Genomic DNA, 22,850 nt, shown 5'->3' on the forward strand with positions numbered 1-22,850 from the left:
GGGTGGCAATGAGGGGAACACTGTTTTGGCACACCACTTTCATAAATAAAGACACAGAAAAAAATAACCAAGAAATTGGAGAAACTTTGCTGTGAAGCTGACACTTTGCTGTGCCTGAGACTGCTGCATGATCCTTGGGGGAAGGGGTGAGGCAGTATGGGACTGGAGAGCCAGGCTTTGTAGGGCATGGCAAGGATCAACCCTGTTTGGGGTGGTAAAATGCCTCATTAGAGTTCTTCCATCCCTTAAACCTGACTTTGTTGTACAGAGAGGAGAGACTGGTAAAAGGAGGTGTGCTTGCAGGGGTAAAGATCCCAACACCTGCATGGTGCCTCAGAACTTGTTATCCCAGAGCCATGAGGCTATGCTAACATCCAGTTTTAAAAAGTCTGGGGCTTAAAGAAGACAATAAAACTGAAGATTGCAACATTTTCCCATGGGAGAAGAAGTCTGTGAGACATTCTGCAAGTAGTTTGTGACTCTCTAAGGCCATAGGCTTTTAAATGCCATCTGATCCAGTGGATCCTCAGTCCATGGCTGGGAGAGCCTCTCCTTGGCAACACATACACAACTCCTAAATGTTCACTGTGAAAAATAACAAGTGCAACTAGTCTCCTTCACCCAGCTACAAGCCTTACTTGCAATTCAGCAGGTAAAAATACTGTCTCTACAATTGCCAGAATGGCCCCTGATCCAGGAAAGCAAATGGCTTTTGGAGTGTAGCCTTAAGGTTGAAAAGTTAAACTCATTTGGAGAAAGGGTAAATAAGGCCTTGCCAAGCCTTCTCTAATGGCTACAATGACAGAAGCTGTAGTCTGTGGCCCAGAGATGGGACTGGATTCCAATTAGAAACTGAGCTGTACCCCCAGGACCTGCAATCCCAAAAATTCCTTCATATCTGTTCTCCAGTCTGGGGAGAAAATAAATCTCTTATTTAGAGGCTGAACTACACCTCTGTGATTGCCACCTTCTGTCTCTGAATTATGATGTGACCATGGGTAGGTCACTGCATGACCCTACCCAGACCAGCAGCAGGAGCAGCATGGCTGGCTCCCACTTTCTTTTGTTCATCTCTGCAGCAGCCAGAAGGGAGCACATACATGGGAAACACAGAGCACATGGTTGATGGGCTCCTCAGAACCACTGGGGCACAGAGAGGGAGATGTCTCCTGCCAAGCCTAGCACAGCTTCATGTCCTTTTTATAGCAGCTGGCCAAATGCATAGAGAGCAATTTTGTCCTGGCCAGACCTGCCAGCCAGAGGACATTTCAGGCACTAGGACAAGCCTTATAGTATCTGGATTCAGCCTAATACCAAGCCCTTAGCACAGTGCTATGACTCTACACAGGAACATAAAACCATCTGAGCCAACATTTCAGGATCTTGTCTCCAGCAGTGGCTGACACATGGAAGGTGCAGGAGTTGAACAGAGAGGACATGTAACGGTATTTCCACAGACAATGGCCCCAGGATCTCATCTGGAGGATTTTCTGAGCTTTTGGAGCTCATGCTTAGGATGCTCTTGTCCTGCAGATATTTGCAATATGCTCTGTAGGCTTTTTCCTACTTAAAGTAATATACATTTTAGGCATCCATTTTAAAAAGAGGTTCAAGAGATTGTTAGACAAAAATGGGTAGGCAAAGTCATGAAAGGAATTTTGTCCTGAATTTACAGTTTTTAAATCGTTACTAACAGTGAGGATATGATCCTAGTTTCCTACCTGATTTATGGTAGTGCTACACACTGAATTTTACGGAAATATTCCAGATTAATTTGTGAGTAAATAAGATCTGTGCCAGCACTGTGCAACTCTAGTGATTTATTTATTTAATTTAGCATGGAACTATATTGCTACTTTCCTTCTGCATTAAAATCCAAGCAGTTCAGAATTCACACAAATTAATATGCCTACTGATGTAGTTATTTACATAGCATTTGTCACAAGATGTGTAAGACTTCATTCTCTGCTAATGTAGCATACTGGCTCCATCCATCTGATAAGAGGCAGGCTGTAGTTGCATATCCTTTAATAATTATTTCAGCAGGTGTCCTTTTATTCATGTTCATAATTAGTAGCTGTGTACTTAGCAAAGCTTGTCAGGATCAGAAATTCCTACAGTTTAGTAGTTATCTATATTCACGAACAAAGAGGATCTCTACCTCAGTAGAATAATTTCTGAAGATATTTTAAAATAATTAAGGTATTTAAAACTAACAGGTAACATAGTTCTACATAAAGTATAGAGCTTTTGAATTATTATCAACCAGCAAGGTATATTTCTGATGTTACATGTGTCCTAAATGCATCTGATTCCAGATTCAATCAATGGTAAGATAGGTCTTAGCCATTATCCCAGATCTCACAGGTCATTTAAATTTTGTCATTTTTATTTTCTCTGCTTTTGAAGCTGTGGCAGAGAATGATCTATCATATTTCTGCATTAACCAGGATGGGGTTAAAATCTAGTATCCAAGATGATCTACAGCTGGTATTTATTGTCACTACCTAGACAAATGGGATTTGACTCAGTGGAAACAAATGTCCTTACTATTGAGAATATCAGACTTAAAAGTGCATCAGTAGCAGAGGAACAAGGATAAAAAGGTGATTGTAAGTCATGTTGTGCTGGAGCCGTACAACAGCCTACCTGACACCTGGTCTGAATTACGGTAGTCTCTTGATAGTTGAGATTTATGCTTTTCTTCTCAGAGTTCCTTGGAAGCTCAGAGCAATAATTAGGCTGTTTCCCCTATAGGGTGGTATATACATGTCTGCACAGGGTATTCCATAAACTCCTACACTTCATCCCCTCCATTGCCTTGGAGCACAGAGGACAGCCTGGCTGTAAGGTTCCTCTTCAGTGAAAAACATTCTTCCTTTAAGGATAATTTCTAACACTACTTCTGCCCATTTCAAGACACTTTGGTTTCCCAAACAGCCACAAGTGGTTGGCACATGTATCTCCTTCCAAGTCTGGGATCTGCAATAGGCACAGGTCCTGTGAGTCACATCAGCTCTGTCCTAAGCAGAGTCCTCCAGTAGCTACAACTTAAGCAAGAGGGTTAGACTTACAAGTAAACCCCTACCATAGATCAAACACCATTAGACAGACAAGGCAGAAGGAAGAACATGACCCTAAACCTGGTAAGACCAGGTTTAGCCTGACCCTAAGGAAAACAAGAAATCTTAAACAACACTTTTCCGTGGTGTTGGTGCTGAAAGACACCTTACCATTCAAGGGAACCTTATCCATGTGGTGATTTACATCCTGGGGGAAAAAAAAGTAACTAATATCATAGGAATTCATATTATTTAAATAATGTGACACTGAGAACTCTGCAGTATCTGTAGCCTGTCCATAAGTGAGACTGAGGCAATTGCATTGTGTGTGTATGTGTCTCCCCAAGATTTTAACCTCCTCTCAACCAAAAGAGATGGAGGGAAAGAGATCTCAAGAGCTCCTACACATTTTGTAAAAATAGGCAAATTGCTAGAGGAAAAAAAAAATACTGTTTGAAACCTCTAACTACTGTGGTCGTGGTGTCTTGGGACCCTCATTCCACCTTGCCTGGCCAGCCCTGACACCGGCTGCAGTGAGAGGTACAGTCCAGTATCCAGGGATACCTTCCCCATCCTGTGGGGTCTTTGCAGCGACTGCAGCAGGAGCAATGATGAGGAAAGAAAGGAAGGACTCTGATGGGGAACTTCTGCTGGAGTCTATTGAGGCCCACAAGGGACCACGTGTCCACCAGAAGGTCTGCCCATGAGAGAGCAGATCTCCCTTGTGTCACACCTTAAATGCAGGGGAGGGGCAAAGGGAAGGGTACAGTGTGGGACCAGTCAGGGGGAAGGAGGGAATGGCTCTGTACATAAAAGACAGACAGAGAAACAAATCAAAAAGGCAAAGGAGGGGACCACAGGGATCCTGCCCAATCACTCAACACCCTCAATGGAACTTTCTAGACCCAGGGAGAGGCCCCGAAGTGACTGACAGAACTCAGGGTTTACAAAACATGATGATGGACAAATGACAGTAACCAGGGTAAACCACAAAGGGATAAAAATCGGGGTACAAGGGACAAACCATTATAACTTACACAAAACAGTATAAAAGCAAGGAACAAATACACACATAAAACTGATAAAACAAAAAATACACCCCTACAAACTACCACCTCCCAAAGGGAAAAGCCACTGTGAGGCCAAAAGAGAATTTCCACAGGAGTGCAATGATGTGCTCACTGCAATCTGGGAGAAAAGATTCCACAGCATTTGCCCCTCCAGGCTGCCCATAAGGTGTTTCAGAATTCCCAAATCCTCTTGGTTCTTGGTATAAATTCATGCAAACCTGTGTGTGCCAATGTGGCTTTAGGAGCAATAACGGTTCAGTTGTTATTTGTCCCAGGAGTTAAATTCTCTTTCCTTGCAATATCACAAGCCATTAAACCACCATGTAAATGCAAGAAGAGTTTCCTGGACATAATAATGTCCTGGCATCAGTATTGCTCCCATACTAGTGCTGGCTGCTGTTACTGTGCCAATGTTTTGAGAGGACCCTCTTTGCTAAAACTGGCTATTGAAGGTAAAATCTTAATTAGTAATTTTCAAAAGATGGTTGCCTAGAATTCAGAACTTTAGCTCATACAAATTAGATAGATTGGATTAGATTACCTCAATGTCCTTTTGAAAGTGAGGTTGATTATTTTAGTCTTGTAAGGGTTTTGCTAGACAAGAGTTCAGTGCTTCCTCTCAAGTGTCCCAGTGCAGGACAATGTAACTCCACTCTGAGCTGCAGAACATTTGTTTTTACCATTCAAGGCCTGTTCTAAATAAAAATCATCAGGTGGGTCAGGCTGTTGAAGACAAGTCAATCTGAGTCTTGTGGAAAGACACTAGGCTCCCTTCAAATTGGGAACTTAGATGGGAGAGAAAAGGGGATGCCCAGAAAGGACAGGTTTGTGCTTTTGCTCCTTAGCACCTCCAGCCATCTGCAAATATGAGTTTACCAGGTTTAGCAGGAGATGAATGATGGTCATGAGCACCAGAACTGAGCAGTACCCGCCAGCTCCCACTCCAGAAGCAAACTGCAGCAGGTTTTGCTCTGGTTCCCACAGATAGAATGTAAGGGAGGAGGAACACCACAGTGACCAGGCAGCATCTGTGTGAACACTGACAAAACCCTCTGGTTTCGACAGTAGTTATCACAAGAAAATATGTTTCTGCTTTGTCCTTTCTTGTGCATGACAGAAACAAACGGATTTTTTTTTCCCAGAAAAGAAGCAGGTTTATTCTGGAATGCACTGAGCAGATCACCTTCTTATAAGTACTGAAGGATATATATGTGAGATTTCAACATTTTTAAGCCCTCCCAGGATATTTGTGCAATATTAATTGTGTCAGTTACAGCACTGTTTTTGCAGCAAACAATAGACCCAATGTAAGGAAAGCTGGCCTCATTTGTGCTGTTAAGTCTTTCTTAGAAGCAGAAACTATTTGCAAGATCACAACTTCCCTCACAGACACTATGTTTAATTGGGGAAGAGTTCTCTTACAGGAGTAATATTCTTACTTCTGTTCACATCTGCACAGTATTTTCCTGATCAGGAGATCAAGAGAAAGAATCTGAACAACTGCTTCTCTAAGTAATAATGAACAGAGAGCTGTGCAGTAAATCATAATGTTCAATAAAATTAATGGCTGGAAAGGGACTTACTGAATTAAATTGGATCAGATGTTCCCTGGAAAAAAATCTGAGATATATTCACAGGGCTCTATGGTGTTGGTTTTGTGTTTCACAGAGGAAGATTTAACTTGATTGTTTTGCAACTATTAACAGTTTCTAAGCCTTGCAGAGTGATCTTGGGGCTTGTGGGAGAGGACAGGAACTGGCTGGAAACTCTGGTCCCACTCAGGCAGGGGAGGGGAATGAACACAGAACCTTCCTGCTACACAATGCCACAAACTTCTGAAGTATTGCAGGAGCATTGCATTTTTACAAGATAAGGAGGGCTGACTTCAGTTCCCACATTCAGGGCAGATTTCATGATTACAGGTCTGCTGCAAAGGCTGACACCCCTGAATTCCCTAAGGCTGTACTCAAAGCCTAGCTGCACCTCTCACGTTCCCTGTTACGTGGTTTTGGTGCCTCCTTCTTACTGTGTCTTCTCCTATAAAGCCAGTTTTAAGTGTCCAGCCCTTCAGATGTTGGCTAAAGACACATATGGGCTCTGACTCAGGCTTTTCAATTTTCCCAGTGTCTAAGGCCCTCTAAATCTACCCTCAACTTGGTATCTCACTGCCAGATTTGCTTGTGACTCCAACCACAAGCAGCAAAACATTTACACTTCAAGAAGTGCTCACCAAAGAAACCGACTTAGAACTGTAAACCAGTGATGGGGACCAACATTTCCCGCTGGTGCTGGTGGTTTTTCTAATCAGAGATGTCTCTTGTTTTGCCAAGATCCAGACTCGAGTCATTAATATATCAGATGAAGGAAACCAAAAGCTGCATAAATTGTCATTGATCATGCTAGAGATACTGAAAACTCTTTCCCCTTCAATTAATTTGCTGAACTGAAAGTGAAACAGAACCGTAGCAGGACAGATCAAAAGGCCCTTCTCGGCAGGCGTGATGTGAAGGTGATGCACACACTTCCCTCATCTCTGCAGCCCAGCAGATCTGCAGTGCTGAGGTTACAGACCTGGCCTTGTTAATTCGTGCTCCTCAGGCTTTTGTAAAAAATGGACTTAACAGCAGTTGCCTAGAGCCAGAAGAAGAGGAGAAAGACTATGTTATTAAAACCTAGAATGTAATACCATTTTAAAATTCATCAAAGAGCTCAGAGCAAATTCTCTAGAGACTGGGGACTTAGTCATCCCAGGTTTCTCTAGCTCATCTAGATAATTGCCCTTGAAATAGCTGTCTTCTTTCTTTCTTTCTTTCTTTCTTTCTTTCTTTCTTTCTTTCTTTCTTTCTTTCTTTCTTTCTTTCTTTCTTTCTTTCTTTCTTTCTTTCTTTCTTTCTTTCTTTCTTTCTTTCTTTCTTTCTTTCTTTCTTCCTTCCCTTCCCTTCCCTTCCCTTCCCTTCCCTTCCCTTCCCTTCCCTTCCCTTCCCTTCCCTTCCCTTCCCTTCCCTTCCCTTCCCTTCCCTTCCCTTCCCTTCCCTTCCCTTCCCTTCCCTTCCCTTCCCTTCCCTTCCCTTCCCTTCCCTTCCCTTCCCTTCCCTTCCCTTCCCTTCCCTTCCCTTCCCTTCCCTTCCTCTCTCTCTTTTTCTCTCTCTCTTTTTCTCTCTCTCTCTATCTTTCTCTTTTTTTCTCTTTCAGTAAGTAAATAACTAAGTATTCATGGAGCAGGCAGATCAGCTCCACAGCTGCAGAAGAGCAGAAGAAACCTCCAGATACCCACCATGCACATCTCTGCTTTCTATATTATGAGTCAACCCCATCTGAGTGCATTCAAAATACTCATCTCACTGTCACTTGCAGAGATATTAGGAACTCATTAGTCAGTTTAACTAATTAATGCATTGGTATATTAATTTTTATTAAGCATTTTATTAAATAATAGGAGGTGTTTAGAGAATATCATGTGTTATTTATTCCGAATTTTTATCTACCTTCAAGGCCTGGAGAACGTAGTTCTCAGTGCTTTCCCACCTTCTTGAAAACTGTATGATTTGCTTGCTTTTATCTTGGTATAAATTCATGCTGTTACCAAGATAGGCAGCCTAAGTAGTGTTACATGAGATTGAACAAGAAACTGATACCAATGAAACAGAAAAAAGAGGTTATTTTTCAGATTTTGGTAAAAAAATAAAACTTACATTGCAACGTATAATTTTATTGTGGGTTTTGGTGTAACTTCTATCAAATAAATTCTGAAAGATCAGTACAACTTCCCATTAGATAGCCACTGGAAAATATGTCAACATCCATGGCAGTGTAGCAACTTTGTTTGTGTCGTTTTCCATTGAAAGGTTGGGTTTTGGTTTTTTATTTGTTTTCTTCTTCCTGACTGTAGAACTAGAGGTACAGTCTTATACCTGACTGTGGTACAGTGCAGGGAGAAATAAAAAGGCCCTGCTGCAGTGCCCTTAGGCATGCATTATCTGTGGAGTAGCTGTTCACCTCTGAAATCAGCACCCTACTCTCTCTTTTAGGAGATTTTTCATGAGATTTTTCAGTAGGATGAAAAAAGCAGTTTAGCATGTGATTCATCTGATTTTATAGACATCTACTTTATTATCTCTGTTTTAAACTTCTACTTTTGTAGGATGAGGTGAGATGCAACCTACTTGCAGTTGTCTGTGTTGACCATATCATCAGTCACAATGAAAGGAGTCTGGAGTGAACAGACGAGGCAAAGACACTTTGTCAGATACGTCCCACTTTTACAGTCTAAAAGTTGAGTCAGAGCTTGCTAAAGAGAAGGTAAAGAATCCCATTTACATGGACAGAGTTTGGGTTAAGTTGTAAAGATTCTGTTCTGCCACTAACTTTTGAGTTTATGTCATTTTTCTATGTAGACGGAACATATGATTTCAAAGACATAAATATCCATATTCATGAATCTGGGCATGACTAAATGTATGGGTAGATACAGACCTTGAGGAGAACAATTAGGAACATCTTTCTGTGCCTGTATTGAGGTTTCTATGTGCCTTGTATTTTGGGAAACTCTCGACAGACACTTTGATAGTTCTTCACTCCACTGAAGGACAAGACGGCCAGCAGTACTACTGAGCCAAAATAAATTACATTTTTACAGGGCTGTTAAGTAGAAGTGTGGTACTGCTTGGTGAATGTCAAAGAGGAAGGAATGACATGACAAACAGGGCACTGTGAAGGACAGAGCTGCATCAAGAAAAGCGGGGTTGTCACAAACTGGAGCCTGATGCTCTTGTATTCAGTCTGCCGTCCTATAAATGTGTATCAAATATATTAATTTCTGTGAGATGTTCAGACACCAGGACAATGCATGACCTCATGAGTGTCTGACTAATAGATGAAGGCTAGAAGTAGATGTGGTGCTTGCTTTGCCTGAGTGCTGCCAACTCAGAGTAGAAAAGCTGCTGTAGGAAGGACATGGAATGTTCAAATGCACCCAACTTTTTTGTGCAGAGACAATTTAATCTTTACATCTTAACACAGATGTACCAGGTTTAGTTTGTAATTTTAATAATGACTCCTTCCTAAAAACTCAGCAAATGACTGATCTTGAATTCAGCCTACAATCGGTGGCTATTGAGAATGAGTGGGGCACTGACAAGAGGGCTTGATGTCATATTCACATTATATTATTAATTTTTATCTATAATCTATATACCATGCACAGGGTATTTTGCTATAAACTTTGTACTGAGTAAATAATTAAGCAGTGACTAAGCATACAGGGAAGGTGGGAAGCACTCTTGTGTGTTATTAGTTTTGGATTGTAAGTAACTCAATGTCTTGGATTACAAATGGCAACCTTGTCATCAAATATAAAAAAAAGTACCCTTAACAAGATCAGTGAAAGCCCTCCAGAGATCTGAAGCTGGGCAGCAGACACTCTGATTAGGTGCTGCCTCCACGAAATGAAAATTCTTCCCTGAGCCCAATAAAACAGCTGATGGATATAGTCAGAAGTGATAAAGAGGTCACTCTTAAATGGATACAAGGAGATTTAACTCACAATACCACCATCCTGAAGCCCTTAAGACAAATAAGAAAAGATAGGCTTCAAAGACTAGAAAGTCCTTCAGTCTAAATACTTACACAAATCTTTGTCATATATCTGAGTCTTAAATAAAATTCATCTCTGAACAAGACTGCAGAAAAATGACCAAACAAGAACCCTTGAGCCCTCTGGCTCTCTCTGGCAATGTGCTACAAAATCCCAGGGTGGGGATACAGTAAAAAACTGTTCAGTCTTAGAATTTTGTTTTGCAGCATGAATTCCAAACCACTGTTCTAGTTCTAGCACTTGCACAGCCCATCCATGATAATTTCATAATCATATGACAATTATATCACATGAGACAGAGAACTAATTTTCATTCTAACAGTAATAACTATCTCTTAAAACTAGGTTCTTTTTTTAATCAGTTGCTATTTCTAAAAGTGCCACACAAGAAAAAGTCTGAATTTTTAAGTTGATTTTCCATACATATTCAAACACGACGGTATTTCAAGATGAATAGAGGAAATCTCATACTTTGCCAATATATTTAAAAGTTTGGTGTAATAACCTGAAGATTAATAACCCTCTCAGCCTGACATCAATTCAGTGCAAAACACTGGAATTGTTAATTCCAGGTATTATTTATAAAGAATCAGAGAAAAGTAACACAATTTATTACTTTTTTCATTACTCATTGCATGCCAATCAGGATGAAATTAAGGGAAATACATTTTATTTCAAGAAAGCTATCTTGATATTTTTTCAGGTTTTAAATTTTCCCGGGGAAAATAAAAATCTATACTACTTATGTATTACTTATGAACTTTGGTAGCACTTGTGGCACTAAACAAAATTTTGATTAAGAAATTAGAATTTTCCAAAGTCATCACTGCAATGATTGAATAAACTAAAACCTGAGCGACTGACATTCTTGGAAACCCTCATAAGTGGGGACTCATCATCAAGAGGATGTCACTCAGCCCTTCAGGGTCACTCCTGGGTTCTGTGCTGAGTGAATTTTCCATTATTGTTTTCTTTGAGGATTCAGCCCATGTCTATGAGCATGCTAATATTTTGATTGTATGTTTATGGAAGCACTGAAAACCCATACAGCTAATTCATGAGGTCAGAATGGAGCTTCTACTGCTTAGGACATACTAAAATCAAGTCCACAGACAAATATCCTCAGATTTGCTTCTCTGAAGTTTGTTAGACTACATCTTAATAGTGTTATCCAAATGTTTGTCACATCCTGTTTGGATGATACCAACACAGACACAAACAGAACAAGCAGATTTTGGCATGAAATGAAAGATATTTTTGTTAAAGAACATGTCAGTTAACACTTGGACTGAGTAATTTAGTTCCGTACGTTGAAAGTGTCTTTAACAACCTTTGCACAATGTGATTTTGAGGACAGTCTTTAAATTTTTAATATCTGCTTTTCAACAGAACATAGAACAATGACTTGATTCACTGCTGTTCAAATAACCAACTTATTTTTTTTCATTTGCGGGAAATAAGATTTTTCTATCTGCTTTATTTTAAAGCTTTTGGGGTTATTAAACCTTTCTGTGCAGTCATTAGCTGCAAATTGCAGAATGAAGCAGTACCCTATAGCATTTCCAGATGAAGTAGTCTGTTTATACAGAAAGCACAAGAGCTATAATTACTACATGATCACATTTGTATATCAAGGTCAGATTTCTGTGATTCACGCTATTGTTTGGACATAAAGGGAGTTGATTTTCAGCATGGTGGAGCACAACCACTATTGTTGTTATATCAGTGATTGTAGAAACATTATTAACTTTTGCTTGTTTGAGTTCTTCTAGTTAGGCTAACTCTAGTTCGAGCATATGAGAAAATTGGCTGGCTAGTATTTTCCCTAAAATAGTCATTAGACATGAAAAATATGGACTTATATTATTGCTACTCAGGTCATATAATCTGTTATGAAAGAAAAAAAAAAGTCCTATAAAACAAAAAGCAAGATAAAATAGGTCATTAAATGACTTAGCATGAAATCACACCCAGTTTAAGCAATATCAAAAGCAGGTAATTAAAGAGTGTAAAAAAAAGATTTCCTGATATTTTCCTCTACTCTGGAAAATCCCTGAGTAATTTTTTTTCTTGATTATTACCCAATAGATTGGCAATTTTTATATTCTCTTCCTAAGAATCCATTAGTTTTCCACAACATTTACCCTGTACTAAAACCTTAAAAATACAGGGATTCAACTCATTATACTTATTAGTTAAGAATTAGGATTAGTCAAGCATTTAGACTGTACCAATTAATGCAATATAATTGTATGTATTTATAACTAGGCACAAGAACAAATGCTTTCCTCATCTAAGGACTTATAGTATCTGCTATTGTATTACTGTATTGTGTTGAGTGTCACCCAGCTGCCATTAATGTCACCCTGTTCCCAGTTAGGCCCCCTCCTTACTTAAGCCCCACTTGACTTTCTCTTTTCAGATGTGGGTGTTTCTGGGTGAAAGGCAGTCATATTTCTCCAGTTTTCATTGTTCTCTCTATCTTCTGGGCTTTAATAATTCATATTCACTCCCTGCTCCCACTCACATACTGTTTTATAGGCATTTTCCACCAAGCTTGGTAATGTTATCTCCACACTGCTAAGGATGGTTGGGGAGCATTGGTTTTGTTTTTTTGGGGGGCAAGAAGAAGAGTCAAAATGCCATCTTGACACAGCCCAAATTCTACCACCATTATTGGGTCAAGCATCAAAAGACTTAACCCAGATAAATGACTCTAATGAGCATATGGCTTGAGGAATTTGCCATCTGAATGATGGCAAATGCCCTAATAAATTGTCCAAGGTCACTGAGTCAGTGTTGAACTTACATGAGCATTTTCATCACTGGGCCATCATTCCTCTCTTTAGGAGAGCCACATATGTTTCCTTCTCAGTGTTGTTTCTCATCAATCAATGATGATAACTTCAACCAACTTGATTTCTTTATAAATATTTTTCTGGATTTCTTTGATATTTAATTTATTCACTGATTGCTCTTGTATCAAGAGGCCCCAAAATGAGTAGGAGACCTAGAAAGGGAATATAATCATTCTAAACCACTGAGATCTAACCAAAAATGCTCATAATACCACTTGTAGCAAATGAGCAATTAAAATAATATTCAGTAGCTTATTACAGCAGACATAAAGAGATTCTGTGACTTCTTAGACTTATGAAAATAAATTGCCATCCATTTAAAATGTAGTCCAATGTCAATCATAGTTATTTGTAAACTTAGATCAGCATCTGATTTAGAAAATAATAAGCCATTATATATTTTTTATTTCTTGCTTTGATTTGAATAAGATAAATCTATGATGAGGGTGACTATTTTGCCTAAGGAGATGAATAATATAATTAAATGGAAGAGGTGCACTGTAAAATTAAAGCACCAGCAGACATGTCATCATGGGTTGAGTCATATCCAGGGCTGCCAGTGGCTATGGGTTTGCTGTAAGATGGTGGTACTCAGTTGTCTGCCAGGAGAGGCCTTTCCCAATCCACAAAAACATAGTGCAGTGCCAGGGCCGCCTTCTCACTACTTTTTCCTTGATAATATTCTTGATTTGAGGCAGATACTCATCCTCTTGTACACTTCAAACAAAGGACACATCTCCTTATGAGCAGAGCCTGTAACCATTTATCCCCCTGTGCTGCCAGGCTGGTGGCATACCTGGTAAAATATCAGATCCTTTCCAGCCAGCACGTAAAAATCTGAAATCTACTTGTAAAAAAGATGTCTAACCTTCATAATAAAAAAAGAGCTCTTGACAACATCACTTGAAAGTCTCCTAAAGGCTCAGAAACAGAAGGGGAAAGAGATATACTAACAGCGCATCCAAAAACTTGTATGTCGCAATTTTTAATTGAATCTCATATGTCTTGGAGACAGGGATTATTCTATGTTATTTTTAATGCTAAGGGTTGGAAAACCTCCAGACCCACATGACATATCTGGAAACACAAAACAAACAGGACAAACCCCATAAACAAACTACAGCAGCCTCTGGGGAAATAGGTCAACAGGCATAACAAGGCTTCTCTTAGACAGAAAGTTAAAAAAAAATACTCATGGAGAAGGATTTGTGTTTTTCCTCATGGAAAAAAAGGAATTTCCTCAAGGAATAGAGTGCTGTGCTCAAATGAAAATGGGCAGACTGGTTAATCAAAGGGTGTAATCTGGGGATGGCCTCTCCCTCACTCCCTCACTGCCTGGGCCCCTCTGACTCATCTCATCCTTATGGGTCCTTGTCACCTCTCCCATGTGCAAGCTCACACAGCCCACATCTCTTTGTCTCACAGGGCTTGTGTCAGCCTCCCTGCTTTATCATCTCATGGTGCACTGTAGTATTCTCCTTCCCAGCACACATATCTGGCCTCAAGCCTCTGCCACTCCTTTTCCAGCTTGTCCCTTTGGACCAAACATAAAGATCAGCCCAGAATGTCCCAAAGTGAAAGGTATGTTCCAGCCCTACTCACCTGCTCAGGGCTCTGCAGCATGTCTAGCACGTTCCTTTCCTCACAGCAGCACAAGTATTAAACTGGAGAGAGTATGCAATATAATGGCAGAAAAACCTGATGAAACACTGTGAGACCACTTGTCCATATCCTGCTATGACTCTCTCCCCACAGCCTCCTGCCCTCTCCTACGTGCAGGATTACTTCCTGTCAGAACACTTCTTGTTCCCAGTCTCTTTATCCTTCAGATCTTATCTCCATCTTCCAAAAAAGATCAGTCTGGTGCATACACCTGACATGGAAATTTTCAGCTCGGATGGTTAGACTGAAGTTATATCAGAAAACAGGGTCTTCTGAAGTGTCAGCCAACTTGGGCAGGCAATGTTACCAGCACTGCATTCAGTGCAGCTGACTGAGTAGTTGCCACATTGAGTTAGACAGAGTTTTCCCAGCCAGCTAAATGAAGCTCTCCTCTAGCAATTTTTAACAAGGTGTTCTTTTTCAGGGGATTTCTAATGGATCTGTTTATCACAGTGAAACTCACAATATCAAATGCAGCAATCAAAAAATGTAAGATAAATTTCCATCACTGAGGAATTAACACACATTGTTTCAAACTGACTGTTTAAATAAGCAACTTTGTCAGTCCCATAGCTTTGGTCAGTTTTACTTACTTGATCTTTTCTCCTCATCCAGGTAGGTTTCTGGTCGTGACAGATGAGACATGAGATCTTCAGCATCCAGGCTTTCAAGTTTTTCTTCAAGAGATTCACTATGGAATCGGTAAGAAAGACAAAAGACCTAAATATAAATAACTAGTTTAAAGAGTAAAAAACAAACCAGATGTTTTATCAATTTTAATAACTGCCAGTGGGGCTTTTTTCTGCTTAATGCCACTTCAGACTTTACTACAGTGGGTGTTCCTCAGAAAAAGTCTAACCTATTGATCATTTCAAGGATCAAAAATTCCAATAAATCAGTAAATCCTTACAAAGCATTGACCACCTGAGCAATTATTATAAAAAACACCAATATTTATTTACATAGTTTGCTTTGCTTTCATAGATTTCAAAGCTGGATGAGGGGGGCAGGATATGCAAAGGATATTTTAACTCCTTTCAACTCATCTAGATCTGGTAACTGATGTTGCTTTAACTTTGAAAACAACAAATCTCTCAGATCAGCCTGAAAAATCTATGGCAAGGTTTGCGCAGAGGCTTGAAAAAAGGAGGGACTCTCTTCTTTGCATGATGTAAAGTGCTGAATAGCACACAGTTGTCTAAATATGCTTTTGTTTATTCAGTCTCTGGATGGTGAGTTCTCTTGTTTCAAAGTTTTCACTCTCTTTCACTGAACCACTAAAAGCTACATTTGGATTGCCTGACTTGAATCCCCTACAACAACAATACTGATGGTTAAGGCTGAAGTTTTCTTTGTGCTGGATGCACGGGCTGGAGCTACCCTGGCACAGGTCATTGCTCCCTGTGTGACCACAGAGCAGTGTGGGACTTGCATCCTTTCTTCCTCCCTGGGGGAATCAGTTGACCACATTGCAGTCCAGACCAGCCAAGAGGGTGAATCATTGCTGCTGATCTTCTCAAAACTGAACAAATCTTCCTTTGGTGCATTTGCTTTGTCACATGGCTACACATATTTTTCCTTTTTTGAGTCCTCAAGGTCTTAAATAAGCAAGAGTTCAGAAGTCAGTCATATTTAAAAAAAAATCTAGAGCTATTAAGCTGGACATTCCTATTTGATTTTGAACCAGTAGTTACATTTTTATGTCCTACTGCTCCTAGATTTCCTTGAAGGACAACCACCAAAAGGAAAATAGGTAGTGCTAAAATCTCTGAAGTTAATGAAACCAAATTTCCTACAGACGTGTCTTGACTGATGCTCCTGGGAAGGTGCAAACCATCACTGAAACTCTTCCCATGACTAGGACACTTGTGGGATCTTTCTCTCACACAGATTAACTTGACAAAGAACAAGGTGACAGTGACCTTTTCTTACTCATAAGAGCAAGAAACATCTTTTTCCCCTGCTCATTTTTATTTTCCTGCAGAACTTTTAGGAACTGAATCTTTCCTGCCACCCTTTCAAATTTTCTGAGATCAGCATTGCTTTAAAAAAAAATCCTTAGAGGCAGAACAGATGAGCAGATGGTCACCCTCTACAGTAGTCAAATGGAGCACCAGTTAACTTAGGAAGCTGCAAGCTCAAATGCAGTGGTTAAAAGTAGAAGCAAATGAGTAATCAGCAAAAGGAGCTGCTGCGATGGACCTCAAGGCTGAAATTCTGCACTGCTAAATTCCATTTAGCACCATGTGAACACTGGCCCAACAGAAATTTGGTATACACAGCAAAACTAGATTCCAAAAACTTCCATATGGTTATCTGTCATCCTGGGTTGGGAACCCTATGACTTCAACATTCAAACATCTACATTAATAAAACCTGCAAACCATAATTTTAAATATTAGTAATTTTGCTTGAGCATAAAGGAGACATGCCTCACATTTTTTCAGATTTTATGTACTGTTAAACATTCTGATTTCCTCAATAAAACAAAAAATATGCAAACAAAATAAACACAGACAAAATAAAACCCAAAAGGCATCAGTCCTGAATTGGAAATTTCTTATGCTACCTTCAAGTCTAGGGTATGGCCAAGTGATGCAGCCTTGAAAACACTAGCTTATATAAGGGAAACACAGATGTGCTGATACATACAGCGGTTGCAAGGACCTTTTTTACAACATCCAACATCTGCCGATTTATTTCCAGCCTTTCTCTAATGAGATGCTATTTAGGAAATTATGAGAAATAAAGTATGCTCAGACAACACTATAAGCCAGCATTTAAACTTCAACTCAGTAGGCCCATACACATTTATGTCTGCAAACCATGTCTTAGCAAAGCTTGTGTAAAGCACAAATGAGTTCTGTTTGTTATCATGGGGGTCTTAGTCCCTCTTTTTCCACAAAGTAATCCTAATAAATCTATAATATAGAGGGAGAAGTCCCTCACAAACCCATATCTTTCTGATTTATATTTTCACAGCATTAACAACTAGTAGAAAGAAAGCCTTTCATTTACCTGCCAGACCTTTTTGTCTGTCCAAAACAATGCTGACAAAATTGTTTGGACTGAGAGTCCTTCTCAACCCTCAGCTACTTTTTGAAACTCCTACAATAAAATGTATATTAAAAATACTTAGTTTTGATACAGCAGTATTCAGCTGAAAAAGCCCAGTGTGCTTTCACCTGGAAAAATAAATGTAATTTTCTGCATTCCACAGATAGAGAAATGATGCACACAGAGATCAGTTGCCACGTCAGAGCCATGAGTGGCAGCTCAAGGACATGATCCCAGGTCTATAGAGCCTTTATTTCATTCTCCAACTGCTCCCAAGGTTCATTTTGGTCTGAACCTTCATTTTCACTGCAGGGATAACACTGCATGTTGCCGTCAGCATACATTTAGCAGCTTCGGTAGAACCAGAGATGTGCCTGGTAATGACACAGCCATATCGTTTCCAGAGGGAAAGAGAAAATATTGAAATGTTTGCAATGTGGGTTGAGGCTTTATTTCATTCTCTTTTTATTTTGGAGAGCCTGCTATGCCAGCTGCCCTGCAACATGTTCATTTCTGCAGTATCACGCTCTGATTTTAGTCATTGCTATTTCTCATATTAAAAAAAAAAAAAAAAAAAAAAAAAAAAAAAGCATCCAGCTACTATGACTCCCTCTTTGGAAGGACTCTTTATTTCTCTCATTCCAATTAGAGTATCTCTTCATGTCATGTTGGCTTCATCTTGTCCTTTGCAATCCCACTGGCATGGCCTGCTCTCATGCCAACATGTCTGCAGTGCCCTTCCCAACAATCCTTTAAAGACTGGCTCAGTGTCAGGAATGCAAGGATAACCATGCCCAGTTTTCCCTGTGGTGTTCCTCAGCCTCACCAATGCAGTGATGGTGGGTAGTGCTGGAACACCACCTCCCTCAGGGTAGGCAGTTCTTGCCTGACCATCTCTGTGAATAAGGAGCAGGCTCACATTTTCACTTAGGCAAGGGTTAATGTCAAACATGTGAGTGGCTCCACTGAGAGTTTTCTTTTTCATCAACACTCATACAAGTTTGATATCTTTGGACTCTCCAAAAACCAGTCCATATAGAAGAATATACTGCTGTGCTTTTATATTCTGTAGATGTTGTAAGAGTCGTGTTTGAATCTGTTGTCTCCTGACACACAGAATCATAGAATCATAAAATATCACAATGTCACTTAGTTTGACTCCTTGCACAGGACCATGTCCAAGAATCCCACCATGTGCATGAGAGCATTGTCCAAGCACTTCTTGAACTCTGTCAGGCTTGAGCTGTGACCACTTCCCTGGGGAGCCTATTCCAGTGCCCAATCACCCTCTGGGGAAAAAATCTTTTTCCTAATATCCAACCTAATCCTCCTCTCACAAAAGTTCCAGCCATTCTTTTGGGCCAGGTCTCTGGGCACCAGAAAGAAGAGATCAGTGTCTGCCCCTCCTCTTTTCCTCATGAGGATGTTGGAGATCACAATGAGACCTCCCCTCAATCTCCTCCTCTCCAGGCTGAACAACCCAAGTGACCTCAGCTGCTCCTTGTATGGCTCCACCTCCAGACCCTCCAAATGCATTACTACACTTTCTATGAACTGAAATAAGATTTCTTAAACGAGCATCCCTAACAAAAAACATCTGTGAAATAGAAATGCCAAACCCAGCACACCTGTAACAAGAAAAGGAGGATATGTGTCCTGAGCCTGCTGCCTCTTGCTGCAGTGAGCATTTTGCTGTTTTCTCTTTGGAGAATGCAGAGGTGGCAGGGGAACAGCCCATTGCTTGTTGTTGTTACTGGGAGCCTGGAATGCCATTATATCTGTTTGACACTTGATCTTGCATGACAAAACCAAAAAACAAAGGCAAAACTGAATCAGCAGATTAGTCAGCTTAATCTCGTGTAACTCAATGCTGCACTTCATTTTCAGTGCTGTTATTTTCAGCTGTCCTTTGAGATGGTTATTTGAGCTTCCTTATCATTCAGCCAAGCTACTTGCCCAGGACATTCAAGTAAATAAGATCTAAAATATATAATTCAGCAAAATATTTCTGATGTTTTGATTTAATCTTTTTTCATTTTGTCCATGTAGCGTTAAAACCATAAGATCTTAATGCTACTAAAATGTAATCTATAATGAGAACACAATGGGCTCTCTTTTTGCTATCATTGAAAGAATGCAAAAAGAACCTTCTGTTTAAGCCACTATTGTAAGTGCTAAAAGGTTTTTAAAATAACATGTAGTTTCTGAGACGTTTGCCATCTCATTTTAAATACCAGATGAAGACAAATGCTGGGAGATGCCAATATTAAAATTGAAATCAGCTGATTCTTGCATTCAAAACAGTCATAGCAGCAGCACAAATTTTTGACACAGCTCATGTAGTTCATAAGCCACATAGGCAGATACTATTTCTTAAAAGACACAGAATTGCAATCAGCATGTTGGCTGGACCTGGATTTTGGTTTTCTTCATGTTTAGCAGTGTGACCTGGGCAAGAAGTTTTCTTTTACTGGAAAGTTACCTGACTATTCTGTCTCAGTAACACAATCATTTCAAAGGTTTGTTTGTAAATGTCAAAGCCAAAAGCTTTCTTTCTCAAGCAGAAACACTCTGCAGTTTACCATGTAAGTTCCCTTCAAGCAAATTAGCACCAGTCACAATGTGTGATGTAGGCTTTAGTGTTTAAAATAGACTTTGCCTTTTCCTGTGAGTACATCATGCACTTACATGATATTAAATGTGTAAACATGCTGCAGGTTAAGATACATAGAGCTGTTAAATTTTGTACAAGGCTGTCAGCCGTCCTCTGAGAGGACACAGCTCCTGGAGGTGAAACGCCTTCTGACTAAACATTTCCTGCTGAAGCACAAAGTGATGACGTTACTTGTCCTTACATAAACGGGGTGGTTTTGTTTGGCAAAACAAAACTAGGAGAGTTCCATTAACAAAAACAGTTTACTGAATTCTGGCACGTGAGATATTCCCAAACCAAAAGTGTAATTCATCCTGCTGAGATTGTTGTTGATTTGAAGCTTCTTTTACCCTCTAAGCCCAGCATCCAACTCAAATGAGAAGAGATGATACTCAGAAATTTGTGAATATTTTAGTACTTATGGCCATAAATTTAAATAAGTCTTTCCCATTAATTTTGTCAGAAGTTATCTGAAAGTAAACCCATAAAAATTTGGGAATAGCAATTTACTGTATAGATGTTTTCTCAGGGAACCTCAAAACAGCTTTATCATGTATCAGATGGCATGAATGTCTGATGTTATACAATGATCTCATAAAGTGAGTTAGGATCAGGAGGAGGATGGGAAGTACTGCTGACTGCCGTGTTTAGCTGAAATGGATGAATCTAACACCAAACCACAAACGTATTCAGGATAGCAGTATAGTAGAGAAACATAGCCTAAAGATATTTTCCTGATGAATTTTAGCACACCACTACTTCTGTTGCTATTTGCTGCTGAGCTGGTGACACTCTTCATGTTTGTGGAGATGCTAAGGAGCATAAAAAGAATAATTATATAGTTTACTAAGAAAAGCATGTGCATTTCAATGATTTGAAATTATTTTAGTTTAAACACTACTGTCTATCACATTATAAAATCACCACTTTTATCTGCAGTAATAGTCAAGATGGGAACCTTGCAAGTCAAGAAATTAGTGTAGTTGTAAATCTGTATTTGCAAAAAGGCATCATCATGTTCATACTTGAGAATCAAAACCCCCTGAATTTGACATGTGAGATCCTGCCATGACTACACCTGTACTAATCAAAAGGAGTCCCTGCACAGAACCCATGTGCAGAGTGATTTCCTTCTCCAGCTAACAACTCACTCCACTGCCACACTGAGAGGTTGCAAATGGCCCTGGAGGCAGCTTGTCTGAGCATGCTTGATAACACACTGGTGCACAGCCAGGGACTTGGCTCAAGCTTGTTTCCAAAAACCAAGCGGCAACCACACCTGAGTTTGCATCTGTGAGTTTGCTTTCCTATGCAGCAGGGAAGTGTGACCTCAGGGTGGTCCTGGGGCTGCTCTCTGCAGGCCCAGAGATTCACAGCCCAGAGATTCACCACCAGCTTTGCCCTAGATGAGGTGCTGATACCCTGAAGAACTGACTTTGCATGACTAAAGCTAGACAGCCACAAATACAGCAGGGCCACAAGCTCATCTATCTGGCTCCTTATCTGCAGTAGAAAGATAATCTTGCTGTTCTCTAGCTCATTGCTGTGTGGTTTCAATAGTTAATTGTATTGATGATGTGAAGAGCTACGCAGGTGCCATGTAGCTCTTCACCTCCGGCACATACTGGTCATGCTGCAAAGTTCACAATGATGACAGCATCATCACCTGTTCGCTCCTGCTCGGCTCCTGAGAGTGAACTGATGACCTCAAGCTAAATATAAGCTGCCTAAAATACTATAAAATGAAAAATACCATTATAGCTATTCAGTTTATTGCACAACACCTGTGTTAGTAGTTCGTCATTGCAATGTTCCTTAGCCTCTCCCTAAGACTGGTGACTATCACCAGTACTGCAGAATTACTGTCAGTTTGCTGTAATCAACTCTTCTGTTTGCAATCACAATAAAAGCCAGGGAATCAAGTGGATTTGCAGACTGAATCACTGGGTGGGATGGCGAGGCAGCACAACTTCCTTCACTGCAATGCATCAGCAGTAAGGAGTAAGTGATTTCCAGTGCTGCTTGCAGGATCCTCACTGGCATTAGCATGTCCAGGGTGGACAAGGAGATTTATTTCACTTCAGAATACCCAGAGCAGTGAGATAAGCAGAACTTCATCGGCAAACCTGCCATGAGAAAAAGACTGTGGCACAGCCTCACTCAGGATCTGGCACAGACTAAGATAGCATTACAGCAGGCGCTGTGAAATAAAACTTTCACACTCTGATGATTATTCTTTGACATTTGTGAAGTGAAACAGCGATTTCAGTTAGTGACAATTTATAGAGAGGTGCATCTTACAAATTTAGAACTGAATCTCAGATACTGATCGCAATTCAAAACAGGAAACGTGGTTAAATCTGAAATTCACTAAATGCTATTTGAAATACTTACATAATTTGACCAGTTTAAACATTAGCATATTTTTACAGGCAGCTTGTATAATTTATTTTTATTAACATCACATTAATTACCTGATCTTGCTTTGAGTGAGTTTAAGTGAAAATAATCCAAGTCTAAAGAGGTCATGCCTATAGGGCTATTTTCTCTACTACCATTTGAATAGGGGAAGGGAAAATCCTGTTTCTAAGTAGCAAAACTCTCTCTGGCAGAATAAACAATTTCAGAACTGTCAAAAACAGACCAAAAGGCAATTATGATCTTCCTTTTTCATTTTTAGGCCTTGTGCTATTCTCTTTATTTGCCAGTCTTCTTCTGTATTCATTCTACTTTGTATACATTTAATACATCTTTTTAGAAGACAACTTTTTTTCCTGATGAGAAAACACAAAAGCTCAGCTGCACTTACTCTCTGCTCTGTCTTCACTTCTGTCATTCTTCACTGCTATGGTTTGCCTGGCCTGTCTACTCCCTTTCTTCTTCTCCCTTTCTTCA

The 22,850-nt window shown here is 39.9% G+C and overlaps 1 protein-coding gene across 2 annotated transcripts in view; it reads left to right on the plus strand.

The window, feature by feature from the left end:
* The window catches only part of ASAP1 (ArfGAP with SH3 domain, ankyrin repeat and PH domain 1), a 145,658-nt gene that overhangs the window by 4,614 nt on the left and 118,194 nt on the right, over positions 1-22,850 (plus strand). The window contains exons 1-2 of one of the 2 annotated variants that reach the window (XM_083865936.1): positions 8,412-8,431; positions 14,861-14,947. In XM_083865936.1, the coding sequence (XP_083722062.1) occupies positions 14,889-14,947 (59 nt within the window). In that variant the 5' untranslated portion in view covers positions 8,412-8,431; positions 14,861-14,888. Of the gene's footprint in view, positions 1-8,411; positions 8,432-14,860; positions 14,948-22,850 lie in introns of those variants that run through there. The other variant, XM_083865935.1, reaches the window with a different exon arrangement.

This window comes from Zosterops lateralis (assembly GCF_965231275.1).
Source record: "Zosterops lateralis genome assembly, chromosome: 1".
NCBI classification, from domain to species: domain Eukaryota; kingdom Metazoa; phylum Chordata; class Aves; order Passeriformes; family Zosteropidae; genus Zosterops; species Zosterops lateralis.